Source organism: Salvelinus fontinalis, chromosome 7 (assembly GCF_029448725.1).
Source record: "Salvelinus fontinalis isolate EN_2023a chromosome 7, ASM2944872v1, whole genome shotgun sequence".
NCBI lineage: Eukaryota > Metazoa > Chordata > Actinopteri > Salmoniformes > Salmonidae > Salvelinus > Salvelinus fontinalis.
In genome coordinates, this window is record NC_074671.1 from 52767880 (window position 1) to 52785444 (window position 17565).

At 43.8% G+C, this 17565-nt stretch overlaps 1 protein-coding gene across 3 annotated transcripts in view; it reads left to right on the forward strand.

The window, feature by feature from the left end:
* The first annotated feature begins 1984 nt into the window (after window positions 1–1984).
* Window positions 1985–17565, forward strand: part of LOC129859659 (sodium-driven chloride bicarbonate exchanger-like) — a 46876-nt gene continuing 31295 nt past the window's right edge. Inside the window, exons 1-2 of one of the 3 annotated variants that reach the window (XM_055929708.1) lie at window positions 1985–2412; window positions 4214–4261. In XM_055929708.1, the coding sequence (XP_055785683.1) occupies window positions 2365–2412; window positions 4214–4261 (96 nt within the window). In that variant the 5' untranslated portion in view covers window positions 1985–2364. Of the gene's footprint in view, window positions 2413–4213; window positions 4262–5579; window positions 5936–17565 lie in introns of those variants that run through there. The other 2 variants (XM_055929709.1, XM_055929710.1) reach the window with 2 other exon arrangements.

The following is a 17565-nucleotide window of genomic DNA, read 5'->3' on the forward strand; positions in this document are numbered from 1 at the left end:
AGTCGCTCTGGATTAGAGCGTCTGCTAAAATGTAAATGTATAAATACTTATCAAATACTCATCTCGGTTCCTCTGGGGCTGGACCAAGAGCAGTTTATAGTGCTGGAAGGAGACTATATATGGACTTGATCCTGCCCTTCAAAGGGCTTCTTCATACACTTTTTGTTGACATTCTAGAATGTATCCATGTCAAACAAATTATTAGTTTCCCCTTCACTGTCTGTCATCTTGAATTTAAATGAATGAGTGCATGTGAATCAGGAAATCTAGATTTCTGGATAGAAAAACAGTACAGTGCATTGTCATCATGGTTACGTGTGTGCCTCTTGGCACAGCAGTCCCCCCAGGTTATCAGGCATAAGCATTAGAACTCCGAATAAGATTAGATCTGAAGGTTCCAGCTCGTACATACCTTGAACCCTCTCACTTTGAAGAACTGAAATGGCTCAAGATGGAAACAGGAGTCACTCAGATTAAATTGGGGTTTACCAACAAAATTGTCCATAACTCTGCCTCCAAATATCTAGGGTTGGACTAATATGCACTGGAAGCACTTTGACATGCAAATACAGGCCCAGCCTTACTCAAGACATTTTAAGACCTTTGCACTATCCTGCCGACTTTTTGTAAATATTCTGTAAATATCGGCAGCTATTTTTTCTGATGTTGTGTTTCACATTTTAAAATGTGATCTTGTCATATTAACTATGACTGCTGCAAAATGGAATTGCTTCTTGAGGACATTAAAGTAGTCTGAATCTGTGTAATTATTTCAGCTCTATAAATGACACATCAGTACTTCACCAGAAGGAGCTCTTACTAACTTTGTTCCCTGCAGATTTAAGCTCTCCATGGGGAAAAACGAATGTGTGTAGTCTGCTGCAGTTCTGTGGAACAGTTTACCAAGCTACCTGAAAACTCATCAGAGAATAGCTTTGAGGTGTCCCAAGCAAAACAGAAAATATTTGAGAAATACCATGGCGGTTTGATTAGGGGTATTCTCCCACGAGGTGACTCGTAAACGGCCACCTCTGTGCTGTAGATGATGTTGTTGTAAATGGATTGCTGTAAATTGCATTTGTTGTTTTTAATTGCATTGGGTGCATGTGAAGTATTGGTCTTTCCCACCTGTCACCTAGCTGAAAAATGAGGACCACAATGGAAATAAGCCATCGGGGTTTATTTTAGTTTTTATCCTCGAATATTTTTGATGTATGTAATGTTGTCTCCGGCTGGAGCAGCCTACTGCGTTTAATTAACCAATACATTCTATCAATCAATCGATCAACAACTTTATCCTGAGTTGTACCATAGAATTGACCTGAAACGGGTATTCATTGGTTTTAATGGGCATTCATTTAAATCTAATATCTCGATGTGATTGGAGATATATTCGGTTTCTCTGTTGATAATTGTATATTCCTGCTTGATTAATGTTGATCATTGAATTTTGAAAGAAATGAGCTGACTACTGAAAATTACGCCAATTTATTCATCAAATATTTCAGTTTGATTTGACAGATCCCATTGAACACCAGGTGGCACCAATGTAACGTTTTTCAAAGGATTTCAGTCAACGACTTCATAAATGGGTGAATGAATCAATGTGCTGTATCTCACTGCGCACACATGTGGGCCATGATAGAAATTGTTCATGGTTATCTTCATGTATTTTACGGTCCCAAGTTTCCCTCATGGATTGCAATAGAGCAAATTAATTGCTTTATAGGCTAATTTCATGGGTCAGGCAGCAATCCTAGGATCCTTTGTTAAGGAACAGAACCCGAAATAGGAAACATTAAAATATAGTAGCCTACTTTTTTTTTTTTTTTGTGTGTGGTTAATTTAATAACAATAGGTTCTTGGTAGCGTATAATAGCCTGCCTAATACCTAATTAAATATTGTCCCAAATGAATATAAATATCTGTCAAGATAGCCACTAGAGCCTACCTCTTTTATCCTGAGCTTCTCCGGTGTCGTGCATTCATATCCTGTTCTATTGAGTGCAACCTGTCCTAAACCAAAATTCTGTGGGTCATTTTTAAGAATAGGTCCACATGTGTGCAAATTTGGAGCAACGCGCGCCACGGTAGACGCAATCTATATCGTGCTGCGCTTCATTGCCTCACGTGTGCTCCACCTCGTCATGTAGCGCAAATTGCACTCTCCAAGCTTGAGCGAGTGAATGGGAAATCTCTACCCCATGCCTAAATGATGTAGGACTGGACGAGGAGGATGCTTATCTTAATTTGAGAAAATCAACCCAGTTTATATAAGGGTTCACCCTGATTTAGCCCGGCAACACTAGACAGAAGACAGTAGGAGCGTATCAAATCTACAGAGAAAGCGAGGCAAAGGAAAATATGGACATAACGGACCAAGGAGCACAAATGGAGCCGCTACTCCCCTTGGTAAGGATGTCCCATAGGCAACCATTGTGTTTTCACTGAAAAATGGATTTCATATCGTTGATTGAGAATGTCTTGATGTGGGGATTGAACACACCACCATAGATCAGCCTGTGTGTGCAATACATTTGAAATTAATCATAGTCTTTGTATGATATTACATTCGAAAATGACAAAACTGTAGTAGGCCTAATATAGGTAAGTAGGTTATAACCTAGTTTTATAGACCGGTTTGCCAAGACAACGGGTTTATCCCAAATATCGAGACATCGTAATGTTTGTGACGATTATTTTAGTCTGGACCATCCTGGATCTTTTTTGTTTGTTCTGCTGGACCAATAGACCTACATTAATAGTGTCATCAAAGTGGGCTAATAAAATTCCAGAATTTTTGTTGCTTAGTCTGCTACAACATCAAGTACCTATAGAATACTGTAATTAACCTGATGTTGAAAGATATGGTCATCTTTATTTACCTATTACTAATGCAGAATTTTCTTTATATCCACTAATTTCTCCTCTAATGCCACACCTGACACATTTTGTTATTAATAAAGGATGATGTAGGGCCATGTCTTGTTGAGTCTGCAGTTGACGTGTCTGTGGTATGCACTGTGGTTCCAGTTCATTTGGTCTCCTGCTGGATTACCTTATGGTGGAGCTGATTTAGAATGTCTGTCATCTTGTGAACATTCATCAGGACTCCGAGTCAGACACAACCTAAAATCACCACTGATCACCAAAGTCTTCATAGGTAGAAGAACTATGGTGAAGTCCTATTCAGTCTGTCAATCACTGGTTATGATGCAAATAAAATAAGCCATTTAAGAGTTTTTGGACAGAGCCAGCTCCTATAATTAAGGACAGCTGTAAATTCACGGCCCCATGCTGTCATGGTAGTTTACTACTAGACAGTAGACATCGGGCTCATCTGATATCTGATTGGACCCATTAGGATCTATAGGTGTATTACTAAGGCAAGCCACAGACAGACACCACTCATCCATAAGAACCAGAGTTTTTTTTCTCTCTCTCACCCTGTAGGGCACACTCTTTCTATGGTCAATCCTCGGTCATAGACAAGATTGATGAACCGTAATCTATACATGCTTCTGCATGTTGGACAGAGACCGTATGTTATTAAACGGGTGACGGCACTCAGTGGTGTCCAAAGACTGTGCCTGTTTCAGCGGTCAGGTCCTGTTTAGCATTCCGGTGATGGCGTGTTGAGGAATGGCCGCCGCGCTGGATTCTCGCCTCAAAGCCAGGGAGAGGAGAAATATGACTTTTGTTCAAAAGCTGTTGAAAGCATTGTTTCCCTTTTTCTGAAAAGGTCATCATAAAACAACATTGATAAAGAAAAAGAAAAAAAACATTGATAAATTACATTGATAAAACAGGCGTCTGTGTGAGCCTACTTAACCAGTGCTGTAGATTGACCCCAGGTTGACTATGACATGGGATGCTTTTGTTCACTGACTCAATGCAGAGTGCAGTGCCCTGTCACCATAACTCTTGGCTGCCTAGCTGTAGCGTGTTTCCTGAATCCCAATGCGTTGCCATAGTTGCTAAGAGTCGTGTGTGGGTGCGTGAGGTGATAGTATGAGTGAGTGTTCTGTGGAAATCCTCACTGTATGACAAACAAAAAATGTCATGTAACTTGTATTATAAACCTGGTGACCGGCAGTGATTGCGTAGCACTCAATGACTTCCAGTGTGAAGATGCGTAACCAAGCAAGACTGGATTATGCATGGAAACAATGTCCTGTGAATTGATGTTGTACGTTGACCTTGTTATCTACAGGAACCAGGCCCCCAGAGCCCTCAGGTACCTCAAGGAGACAAGAATGTGGTGAGTACCTCTGCTTTCATACCAAGCCAAGCATGCAGGATAAGTCCTACTACTTTTGCTCAGTGACACATGAGTCCTTTTGATTTCAACTACAGATAAGCCACTTCATGCAGCAAATGTGCAGGTATCCATTTAAAACTGTCTTGGTTATGAATATCACTGAACATCCATCTGGCATACTTCCAAAGACCTGAGTCAGAGTTGAGATAAGAGCTCCCCAACCAAGACTTTCACAGAAATCAGTCATTGACATCAACGGGAGACTAAAGCAAAAACTTGAGTCAAGCGCTCTGATTCCACATCAGAAATATATATGCTGGCATATATTGGGCAGAGAGAGGGTGTTAGGAGTTAGGGCTGGAGACAGGAGATGGAGAGTGTGTGATGTAGTAAAGATGGGACGGAATGTTGAGTCCTAATCCTAGACACAGTCAGTCAGCCTGGCTGGTCTTCTGGCTGGAGTGGATCCAGTGTGGACAGACGGGGGAGGTCTGTAGAGCAGGGTGGGTATAGCAGACAGAGGTAGGCCTGTTCTCTTGGACATAATGTTCTTGGATCAGTGGGGCATCTCTGTCTGACTGGGTGATCCGACTGTGCAGAGCCAGCCCCACTGTAGCGAGCTAAGTGCCTAGACCGGCTGTGCGCCCTTGGATGTTTAATTATAGCGGATAGAGGGAGCAAGATGAAGAGAGAGGGGGGGGGGGGGGTGGAGAGCGAGAGAGGGGGGGAGGAAGAGAGAGGGGGAGAGAAGACACAGCTAAGAGAGATGCTAGTGCTTTTTCGTCACATTTCTGATAGTTTCCCCAACAATCTTATTTATCATCCGTGCCTAAATTGTTATTGATCCAGTACTACTACTACTGGGAATGTGTCATTAGGTAGTGTAGCAGAAGAATCGCTTGAAGCGCTGGATCCATTTCCATTGCAGCATGTTTCTGCCACAGTGTTCCGCTGACCATGCAGCACAGACAGAGTACAGTAGTGTCATAGGCAGGACACACACACACACACACACACACACACACACACACACACACACACACACACACACACACACACACACACACACACACACACACACACACACACACACACACACACACACACGCAGGATGACTGCAGAGTAGAACCACCTCATAACATGAGGTGGAATGGATCAGATGTGGCAGGTGCAGCGGTGAGAAGTCCTAGGGTTTTTCAGTTCGAACCCCACAGAAGAAGGGTCTGTGTGTGTGTGTGTTTTGCTTACCGTGACTGAGCTACAAGCCTCTCTTAGATAAGAGGGCCACAACACCACACAGCCCAGCATCGGTGATGTCAGCAGCTCACTAATCTCACAGGGGATTGGTGGATGGATGCTTGTCAGGAAACATCGGAGCCCGTCTGGATCAGAGCTGGGCAGTCTGAGCGCTTGTTTGTGTTGCGAAGCTGCTGTCAGGAGGAGGCTGGCTGGCATGGGGAAGAGGAACCGGTGAGAAGAGCCTGGCTCGACCTTACCGCCAATACCTCCAGCCGACAAGCACAGGTTCTGTCCGGGGCTTGGATTCTGAGCTTCCCTCTTGCGGTCTCTCGACCACTGTAAAACCAAGAAGAAATCTCGGGCATCCTTGCCCACACTGACGCGCCATGTTATCGGGGAGCTTGGACCCCAACTCCAATGGATTTAACTGCCAGGTACGCCTCTGGGTTTAGCCTGTGCCACCTGAGGGAGGTTGTTACATAGGGGTGGCACAAAGAATGGGATGGAAACGCTGATGATGTTGAGGTGGCCTAAACTATTAGTTGTTGTGTCACAACATTGCTTGTGTTCATGTGAGAATATATTCTGATTGGCGTTTTAGCTCATATTTGAGGTTATGAAAATATACCACCGCAGACTTATCATGCACACATCCACGTCATCATTTCTCGACAGTGACATTGGACAGAATCCATATACAACGTTATTGATGGATCGCAAACGGGCCATTTTACGCTTTCCTGAACGCTTTGGCAGATTAACATTGAAGTCACTACAGGGCAGAGTGAATGGCCTTCAGTTCAGTATTACAGTGTTGGTTAATGCGATGCCTGATCACTGCTGTTGTTCTGCAGTAGAGGCTAGCTGTGCTGCAGATCTCCTGGCATAGGAAAAGGTCCCGAGGAGCTACTGACAGATGGGTCTTGAGCACTCTCATTTTGCGAGTGGTGGGAGATCGAGCTAGAGATTATACCCACTGTCATGAACCCGATTGATCTTTGAGAGAAGCAAATGACCTAAACTGTTTGTGTTTGTCTCTGTCTTTGTCCGTTTATGGCGACTTCAGAAGCCTTGCTGTTTGTTGATGCCTTTTAGGTTTTGGATTAAACTGTGTTGATGTCACTAAGTGAACAGGGAAGCCTGTGATAGAGAGGTATGGCTTCGAGAAGCTCTGCTGTGATGCTGATGCTGAGCACTGCCGTTGCCACGGTAACCACGGCCATCTGTAGGGATCAGACCTGTGACGACGTCTGCCCTTATCCAATCAGATGTCTCTGATGTAAGGGGCACCGCCCATGCTAATCCACTAGCTGTAGCTATATAGAATCCCCTCGGCTTGAAACACATGTACAGTACTCTCATCCACAGTAGACTGATCTACAGTCAGTAATCCTCTATCCCGTAGATGAGGCTTTGTGAAAAGTCACATGCTATATATGCTTCTGATTCACATAGGGGTCAAAATAATGAGTAGAGATGTTCTTTAATGTATACCTCATGGCCTAGATATCCTATGAAGGTAAATGTTGATCATCTCTGCAGGTTCCGTGCGTCACAGAACTCCCTGAGAGACACATGAGGAATGTGGAAATTGGGTCACAAGGCTGGTGTGTGTGTCCTGGAAAGCTATATTCTAACCTACTTCCTGGAAACGGCTCGTGTGAAAGCTCCGGGGTGAAGTTTCCCCTAGGTACAGATTTAGGATCAGCGTCCCCTCCCCCAATCCTAGCCTTAACCATTAGTGGGGAAAAAGCATAGCTGACCTCAGGTCAGCGTTGAGGGGCAACTTCACCCTACACCCGTGTGAACAGATAGGTCTGTGATTTTTACTGGCAAGGATATGGGTACATAACCCAGGCACACCTTTTGGTCAACATTAGGAGACATCCTCTGTGTTTATTGTTTCTTAATGAGTTCCATAATAGTTCCCCCTGAAAGATAACATCAGCAGACCACCTCCTCTAGTGCAGCAGTCAATCATATTGTTCTCTCTGCCAGAGGTCAACCTGAAGTCCCAGGATGTAATTTTGATTTGTAGGTGGTTTACATTTTAAACAAAGACTTTGTTCACAAGCGGGATGTGCAATCCTGGCCCTGGGGTTGCAGACTGTGTGTTAGCAGGCTTTTGTTCCAGGCCCGGATTAACAGTTCTGATTCAACTGGTTACATTTAGTGCTTTATCAAACCAGTTCTTGTTCGAACTCCAAAACAAATAATGTATTTCCTGTGCTGAAAATCATAATCTCCTTGAATACGGTCATTCGAGAAAAAAAATGCTCAAGGAAAAGGAAATCGCAAGCGAGGTTCTAGAGTGGTTATCGAAGAAAGGAATGACGTCCAACAGCGGGTGTGGGAGTTAAAGATGAGAAAGGAAGTCATTTTAAGCTGACAGTCATTTTTAAGGGAACTGGAAGTGTTGAGTGCAGTTTATTTCGAAACACATCAGTCGCTGGTTGAGAGACCTCGACACACCATGCTCTGTGTTGAAAGCCATCTGACCATTTGTCTGTTTGATGAGAGCATGTCGTTATCACAAAATTGGACATGAAGAGACTGCTACGGTTCGTACTGACCTAACATGTGAGGGGAACGCAGGTGCTATCGCTACACACACCGGGACCAGCTGGTGTGTGTGTGTGTGTGTGTGTGTGTGTGTGTGTGTGTGCTCACTCAGGTTCTATACTGAATAAAAATATAAACGAAACATGCAACAATTTCAATTTTTTTACTGAGTTACAGTTCATATAAGGAAATATATTCATTAGGCACTAATCAATAGGTTTCACATGACTGGGCAGGGGTGCAGCCATGAGTGGGCCTGGGAGGGCATAGGCCTAACCAATCAGAATGACCCCCCCCCCACGCCTCCTCAGACGATCCCGCAGGTGAAGAAGCCGAATGTGGAGGTCCTGGGCTGGCGTGGTTAAACGTGGTCTGCGGTTGTGAAGCCGGTTGGACGTACTGCCAAATTCTCTAAAACGACATTGGAGTCAGATTATTTGTAGAGAAATTAACATTCAATTCTCTGGCAAAAGCTCTGGTGGACATTCCTGCAGTCAGCATGCCAGTTGCACTCTCCCTCAACTTGAGACATTTGTGCTGTTGTGTGACAAAACTGTACATTTTAGAGTGGCCTTTTATTGTCCCCAGCACAAGGTACACCTGTGTAATGATCATGCTGTTTAATCAGCTTCTTGATATGCCACACCTGTCAGGTGGATGTATTATCTTGGCAAACGATACATCTTCACTAACAGGAATGTAAACAAATGTGTGCCAAAATTTGAGAGAAATAAGCTTTTTGTGCGTATGGAAGATTTCTGGGATTTTTTTATATCAGTTTATGAAACATAGGACCAATGTATATTACCTCATTTGTCATCACCTCCAAGCCTCCAGTGCTCCTTCGTGGGTCGTCCTTGTTACCAGTATCAGTTAGTACAGCTTATCTAGAGTTTTGATTAGACGGTATATACTGTAGCTACGAAGTGAGTTTTTCATAGCAGGTTAGAATTTACGCAGCAGGTTAAGAGAATTACCCTAACCTTAACCCTTATCCTAACCCTAAACTTAACCCTTACTCTAACCATTACGCTAACCCTTATTCTAAACCTAACCATAACCTAAGCAAGCAGTTGCTTATCAACAGATTGTTTGTTGATAGTATGATGCTCTACAGATAGAAAATCTGGATTATCCAAATCTGGACTGAATTAGGTTAGGAAAAGGGTTAAGGTTAGCTAAAATGCTCTCCTAACCTGCTACAAAAAGTAACTTTCGGTGGTAGCTGTACTCCATCTAGTCACAACCCTTATCTAAGTCAATTAGCTTCCTGGTGGTCTGACCTCTCTCAGGTCTCAGGAAATACTGACTGACTTTGTTGATTCCTAAAGTCACAGTCACACCCACTCCATAATAGTGCATTGATGTCAGAACTCATTAGAGTGAGTGGTGGCTAGTGGGGATACAGACTACTAGGTTTGGCGGCTGATTTGGGTCAGTGGTGTATTGTATTGATAGGCTAGCTGGCTGGGGGAATGAAAGCGCCACCTGTGAAACTGTAATTCTATTCCGGGCCACCTGCTGTTTGTAATCCGTAGAGAGATTTTGGTTTTGGAGGCTTTCGGCTTGATTGTTGTTTTTTGTTGCTTGGTCACTGTCACGGAAAAAAGCGACAAAAAGTACAATTTGACAGGCAAAACCGGTAATCAAGTTGCTGGAGTAAATGAAACGATTGTGTTAATATTCACTTTTGTACCTTTTCACTTGATAAAGAACGTGTGTCCTTGATGTTTTTGGATTCAACGCAGGAAACGTGTTCACAGAGTTGTTTATATGAGATGTTTTATTGTCACATACGCCGGATATGCCCTGCAATAGACTAGCGCCCTGTCCAGCGGGAGTACTTGTACATCAATCTGCCTCACGCTACAGAAACAGGAGATAGCCTCGTGCGCTATGGGCCATTCTGGCTCGGACAAAGCTTACTTACTAAATAGACGACCGATACCCCTCCCATCCCACATCTACCGCCAAATCTGTATATCAGCAAATATAAGGGTATTGGATGCAGTCCAGATTAAAGGGGGACTGTTGTAAACGTCAATTAAATCGTTTGATGAAGCTCTTCCTTGTCCCTGTTCTGTTCAGGGCTCTATTTTCAAGCCTGTGTCCCAAATGGCCCTGTGGACCTACACTGCACAGATGATACATACCGTTAGTCAGCTTGACAGGAAGGAGCAGAGTGCATCAGTGAGCAACACGTGTAGGGAGATGGGGGAGGCTGCTGTAGCTCTGAACTGAATACCAAGCAACTGTACGTGTTTCTCCTCCTCTGTCTCTTTCTGTCTCCCAGAGAGACGCTTTGGGATAGGAATAAGACAACGCTTTCAGTAAATAGTCAAATGACACATAATAAATCATGGAAAATTGCTGATGGGAAATGCAGAAAATGCAGCTACATGCCATTTCTAATACATCTATGTGGAGTGCATAGAGTACTGGAGAATGTGCCTTGGTGTCTAGTAAACAGAGAGGAGAGAAGCCAATGGCAGGCATCTTTCCAAGGTCAACCCTGAACTCGCCAAACGTGGAAATCACATAGATGCCAACCTCTTCGTCCTCCTTTGGTTTTCAGTCCAGGGCTACAGCAGCTTCCCCTTCCACCTACATGATGTCAACTTCCTCGTCCTCCTTTGGTTTTCAGTCCAGGGCTACAGCAGCTCCCCCTTCCCCCTACATGATGCCAACCTCTTCGTCCTCCTTTGGTTTTCAGTCCAGGGCTACAGCAGCTCCCCCTTCCCCCTACATGATGCCAACCTCTTCGTCCTCCTTTGGTTTTCAGTCCAGGGCTACAGCAGCTCCCCCTTCCCCCTACATGATGCCAACCTCTTCGTCCTCCTTTGGTTTTCAGTCCAGGGCTACAGCAGCTCCCCCTTCCCCCTACATGATGCCAACCTCTTCGTCCTCCTTTGGTTTTCAGTCCAGGGCTACAGCAGCTCCCCCTTCCCCCTACATGATGCCAACCTCTTCGTCCTCCTTTGGTTTTCAGTCCAGGGCTACAGCAGCTCCCCCTTCCCCCTACATGATGCCAACCTCTTCGTCCTCCTTTGGTTTTCAGTCCAGGGCTACAGCAGCTCCCCCTTCCCCCTACATGATGCCAACCTCTTCGTCCTCCTTTGGTTTTCAGTCCAGGGCTACAGCAGCTCCCCCTTCCCCCTACATGATGCCAACCTCTTCGTCCTCCTTTGGTTTTCAGTCCAGGGCTACAGCAGCTTCCCCTTCCCCCTACATGATGCCAACCTTTTCGTCCTCCTTTGGTTTTCAGTCCAGGGCTACAGCAACTTCCCCCTACATGTGTTGCTCTGCTCATTCTATCAAGCTGACTAACTGCCTGCAGAACTAGGCCTGGATATGCATTTGTTAGCGTGCTCATATCTCTGTGCATTCATGTGTGTGTGTGTGTGTGTGTGTGTGTGCGCGCACGTCCGGGCATGGAGAGCAACTCCCACCTCACGCTGGCTGCTCTGATGTGGTCACCAAGCAGAGAGCATGATAGGAGCTGATTTAATCAGTGCTGTGTGTATCTCATCCAGGGTTAGATCCTGGGATTTACACACCTATGGCAAAAGGTTAGCATTTGTGGGTAGATGAAATCTGTGGCGGGGACGCTCTCTCTGCCGCTCTTCCATCAGTGTTCTGCAGCCTGCAGGAGATCCCGTCCCAAACATCATGCTATTAAGAGATAGAGACAGAAACCTGCTGCAGGCCGGAGATGCTGTCTCGTTTGTCAAACTGAACAGAAGACACGGAGCACCACTCCGTCCTCCTATAGTGGTCCCGGCACAGAGAAAGACAGTTGGCGTTCTAGAAGGATTTATTGACCTCTTTTCTCAACGTGTTGATCTAACGAGACTTAAGCATGAGTTCATGAGCAAAGTCTCTGTTAAGATTGTGTTGTGAGCCTCCCGGGTGGCGCAGTGGTCTAAGGCACTGTGCCACCAGAGATTCTGGGTTCGAGTCCAGGCTCGGTCGCAGCTGGCCGCGACCGGGAGGCCCATGGGTCGGCGCACAATTGGCCCAGCATCGTCCGGGTTAGGAAGGGTTTGGCCGGCAGGGATATCCTTGTCTCATCACGCACTAGCGACTCCTGTGGCGGGCCGGGCGCAGTGCACGCTGACCGGGTCGCCAGGTGTACGGTGTTTCTCCTGACACATTGGTGCAGCTGGCTTCCGGGTTGGATGGGCATTGTGTCATGATGCATTGGGCTTGGTTGGGTTGTGTTTCGGAGGATGCATGGCTCTCGACCTTCGCCTCTCCCGAGTCCGTACGGGAGTTGCAGCGATGAGACAAGACTGTAACTACTACGAATTGGATACCACGAAATTGGGGAGAAAAAGGGGTAAAAAAAAAAAAAAGATTGTGTGGTCAGTGGTGGAGTCCTTTCCATTCCAACTCCCTCAGATTAGGAAGTGAATTGAAATTTGATTCATTAATAAAATTAGTATCATGTAAGATGAATGAATTGAACCTACTTATGAATTGAACCGAGATTTATCTCCTGAATTCACTGAATTGAAATTGAATTGGCACTCAATATTTGATCAGACCCAGACTTTATAATAAGACATTCTCATAGGTTATTTCATTGTTGTTATATCAGACCAAACATTTTTCTAATGGGCTAGCAGCCAGGGAGCAGGAGGTGGGGGATTTCATTATGATGTCACTGAGAACAAGGGGATTTCCCAGGGTGCCATGTGTCCTTCTGGGGATAGCAGCAGCAGGGTCTGCCCCTGGTCACCCTTCACATTTTCTTCAAGGGTGGTCTCTCGCGCTCCACTCACTGCTATGACAGCCATGCTGCCTGATAAATCTAATGACATGACAGTTTTGCCCTCCATCATTGAATAAACAAAAACATGCTTTTGTGACTTTTTAAATTCCGTGCCCTACACCAAAGGGACTCTGATTATAACATGGCTGATTAGGACGTCTGTCTGTCTTTCTTTCTTTCTTTCTTTCTTTCTTTCTTTCTTCCATTCCTCTTTTAATGCTTCTTCCCACAGCCTCTATACTAGAGATCTCAGTCGGACAATTTCAGCTGTGTAGGTGGAAACAGCTTTGCTTGTGTCCGACTTCTCAGATAATCAGTGAGCACACTGACACAGCCCACATGATGGGTCAGTGGACCATTCCTTGAAGAAACACGTAAATTAATTGACATCCAATATCACATTCACAAACAAACCAGCCCTGAAAATGTTTGTGTACTTTCTTTTGATAATTCCTTGATCTTCTTCTGAGAAATCACTCTCCTCATTTGAGACTAATGTGATGTCTAAGCCCACCCGGCCACAACCCACCCAACCCCACCAACATCTGTCCAGAACATTCCCATGATCCTCTAGGCTCAGTCACATGGGTGTCCATGCGTGGGTGCCTCCTCTCTCCAGCAACCTGGCCTGGGTTAGCCTAATCTTCTTCAGCATCCAGGACTGGCTGTGTAGGACCATCTCTGATTGGGCTGTAGCCACAGTCATCCAGTCACCGGATGCGAATGTAATGGATTTTTATTCCCTGTAAAGTGCACTGCTTTTGACCAGCATTCTAAATGGAATGCAGAAAATACACAATCATTTGTAATACTGTCCAGATTGATCTGAACTGCAAAGATGCTTCATATATCATTTCTGTAGTATAATTTAGTTATGTTAATAAGCTCTGGTTTCTTACCTGTGGGAACTGGGGGGGGGGGGGGGGGGGGGGGGGGGGGGGGGGTGGTAGAGTCCAGGGCCAGAGTCATGGCCAGGGTTACTTCCAGCTGTGGGGTAGAGCCAGTCTAAGCACAGGGTTACTTCCAGCTGTGGGGTAGAGCCAGGGACAGGGCCAGGGTTGCTGTGGGGTAAGGTCAGGGCCAGGGTTAAGGCTAGGGTTGCTCCAGCTGTGGGGTAAAGTCAAGGCCAGGGGTGCTTCCACCTTAACAACCTCTGCCTGGAGCTTAGCAGGCTGTAAACAGACAGTGCAGTGTAACAGCAGGACAACAACACATATAGCCAAACTAAACAATCATTTGGGACACAGCTCATTTTGGTCCAATTATAATGCACCTAAACTGCTTCACGTTTGACATCTGTGGTATAATTGTGTTATGTTAATAGCCTCTGGTGTCTTACAGTTGAAGTCGGAAGTTTACATACACCTTAGCCAAATACATTTAAACTCAGTTTTTCACAATTCCTGAGAAAAAATTCCCTGTCCCTGTCTAGTAAAAATTCCCTGTCTTAGGTCAGTTAGCATCACCACTTTATTTTAAGAATGTGAAATGACAGAATAATAGTAGAGAGAATGATTTATTTCAGCTTTTATTTCCTTCATCACATTCCCAGTGGGTCAGAAGTTTACATACACTCAATTAGTATTTGTTAGCATTGCCTTTAAATTGTTTAACCTGTCTAGGATCAGCGTGGCGCTAGCGGCACCCCCCCCCCCCCCCACTGAAAAACCAGTGCCGCGAAATTCAAAAAAAATATTTTTTTAAAATATTTAACTTTCACACATTAAAGTCCAATACAGCTAATGAAAGACACAGATCTTATGAATCCAGTCAACATTTCCGATTTTTAAAATGTTTTACAGGGAAGACACAATATGTAAAGATGTACATCTATTACCTAAAAACACATTAGCATATTCCACCATCTTTTATTTGTCCACCAACACCAGTAGCCATCACCAATTCGGCTAAACTAAGATATTTATAGCCCCTAACCAACAAAAAAACTCATTAGATGACAGTCTGATAACATATTTATGGTATGGGATAGGTTTTGTTAGAAAAAAGTGCATATTTCAGGTAGATGGCATAGTTTACAATTGCACCCACCATCACAAATGGACTAGAATAATTACAATGAGCAACGTGTTTACCTAACTACTAATCATCAAACATTTCGTAAAAATACACAGCATACACGAATCGAAAGACACAGATCCTGTGAATACAGACAATATTTCAGATTTTCTAAGTGTCTTACAGCGAAAACACAATAAATCGTTATATTAGCTTAGCACATAGCAATTAGCAGCCCAGCATTGATTCTAGCCAAAGTGAGCGATAAAAGTCAACATCGCCAAAAGATATTAATTTTTTCACTAACCTTCTCAGAATTCTTCCGATGACACTCCTGTAACATCACATTACAACATGCATATACAGTTTGATCGAAAATGTTTATATTTAGCCACCAAAATCATGGTTAGACAATGTGAAATGTAGACAAGCTGGTAAAGAAAACGTCCTTGCGCCACTTAGACAGTGATCTACTCTTATACATAAATACTCATAAACGTGACTAAAAAATATAGGGTGGACAGGGATTGATAGACAATTTAATTCTTAATACAATTGCGTTATTACATTTTTTAATTTATCCTTACTTTTCAATACAGTTTGCGCCAAGCGAAGCTACGTCAAAAAACATGGCGTCCTAAGCCACTAAAATGTTTCGACAGAAACACGATTTATCATAATAAAAATGTCCTACCTTGAGCTGTTCTTCCATCAGTATCTTGGGCAAAGGATCCTTTCTTGGGAGAAATCGTCTTTTGGTGGAAAGCTGTCCTCTTGCCATGTGGAAATGTCAACTACGTTCGGGATGAACTGAAAAGCGTGCCCAACTTTTCACATCGTTGCAAAAATAAATGTCCCAAAATCGCACTAAACGGATATAAATTGCTATAAAACGCTTTAAATTAACTACTTTGTGATGTTTGTAACTCCTATAACGAGTGAAAAGATGACCGGAGAAATATAACAGGCTAAACTAACGCTTGGAACAGGAGAGGGTCGGTGTCTTCCACGCGCGTTACGCAGCAAGAAAAGACTTGCTAGCTAAAGGTTTTTTTCATTTGTAGGGCCTGTGAACGAGCAATCGAGCCCGTTGGAATCGTCATCACGTAAAGGCATCCAGGGGAAGACGTAAGAAGTGTCCGTATAGTCATAGCAACGACAGAGCCCTTTTAAATGACTTCAGAAAAGTGGCCAACGTTTCTCAAATCTGACTCCATGTCAGGGAAATTGCTGTAGAATGGGCTCTGTTCCACTTAGAGACAAAATTTCAACTCCTATAGAAACTATAGACTGTTTTCTATCCAATAATAATAATAATATGCATATTGTACGATCAAGGATTTTGTGGGAAGCCGTTTAAAAAATTAGCCACATTAGCATAAATAGTCTAAACAGCGCCCCCATCCCCAACAGGTTAACTTGGGTCAAATGTTTCAGGTAGCCTTCCACAAGCTTCCCACAATAAGTTGGGTGAATTTTGTCCCATCCCTCCTGACAGAGTTGGTGTAACTGAGTCAGGTTTGTAGGCCTCCTTGCTTGCACACACTTCTTCAGTTCTGCCCACAAATGATCTATAAGATTGAAGTCGGGGCTTTGTGATGGCCACTCCAATACGCGTTATGTTCAGTAGTTCCAAAACATCCGGTGATTTTGCAGAGAGCCACATCAATTTACAGAAATACTCATAATCAACATTGCTAAAAGATACAACTGTTATGCATGGAATTTTAGATCCACTTCTCCTTAATGCAACTGCTGTGTCAGATTTCAAAAAGACTTTACGGAAAAAGCACACCATGCAATAATCTGAGTACAGCGCTCAGAGACCAACTCAATGAGATATCCACCATGTTGTGTAGTCAGCAGATGTCAGAATAACATTATAAATATTCACTTACCTTTGATGATCTTCATCAGAATGCACTCCCAGGAATCCCAGTTCCACAATAAATGTTTGTTTTGTTCAATGAAGTCCATCATTTATGTCCAAATACATCCTTTTTGTTAGCGCGTTTAGCCCAGTAATCACAATTCATGACGCGCGATCACTAGGTGCAGACGAAAAGTCAAAAAGTTCCATTACAGTCCGTAGAAACATGTCAAACGATTAATAGAATCAATCTTTAGGATGTTTTTAATGTAAATCTTCAATAATGTTCCACCCGGAGAATTCCTTTGTCTTCAGAAATGCAATGGAACGCAAGCTAACTCTCTCACGTGAACGCGCCTGGTCAGCTCGTGGCTCACAGACATCATTCAAACAGTTTTAGAAACAGTGTTTTCTATCCAAATCTACTAATAATATGCATATCCTAGCATTTGGGCCTGAGTAGCAGGCAGTTTACTCTGGGCATGCTTTTCATCCGGACGTGAAAATACTGCCCCCTACCCAAGAGAGGTTAAAGGCACAGTCAACTTAGTGTATGTAAACTTCTGGAATTGTGATACAGTGAATTATAAGTGAAATAATCTGTCTGTAAACAATTGTTGGAAAAATGACTTGTGTCATGCACAAAGTAGATGTCCTAACCGACTTGCCAAAACTATAGTCTGTTAACAAGACATTTGTGGATGATTGAAAAACGAGTTTTAATGACTCCATCCTAAGTGTATGTAAACTTCCGACTTCAACTGTACCTTTTGGAAGCTGTGGGGTAGAGCCAGTGTCAGGTTCTGAGGTGCTTCCACCAGCTTCAGGCCTGAACACATCAG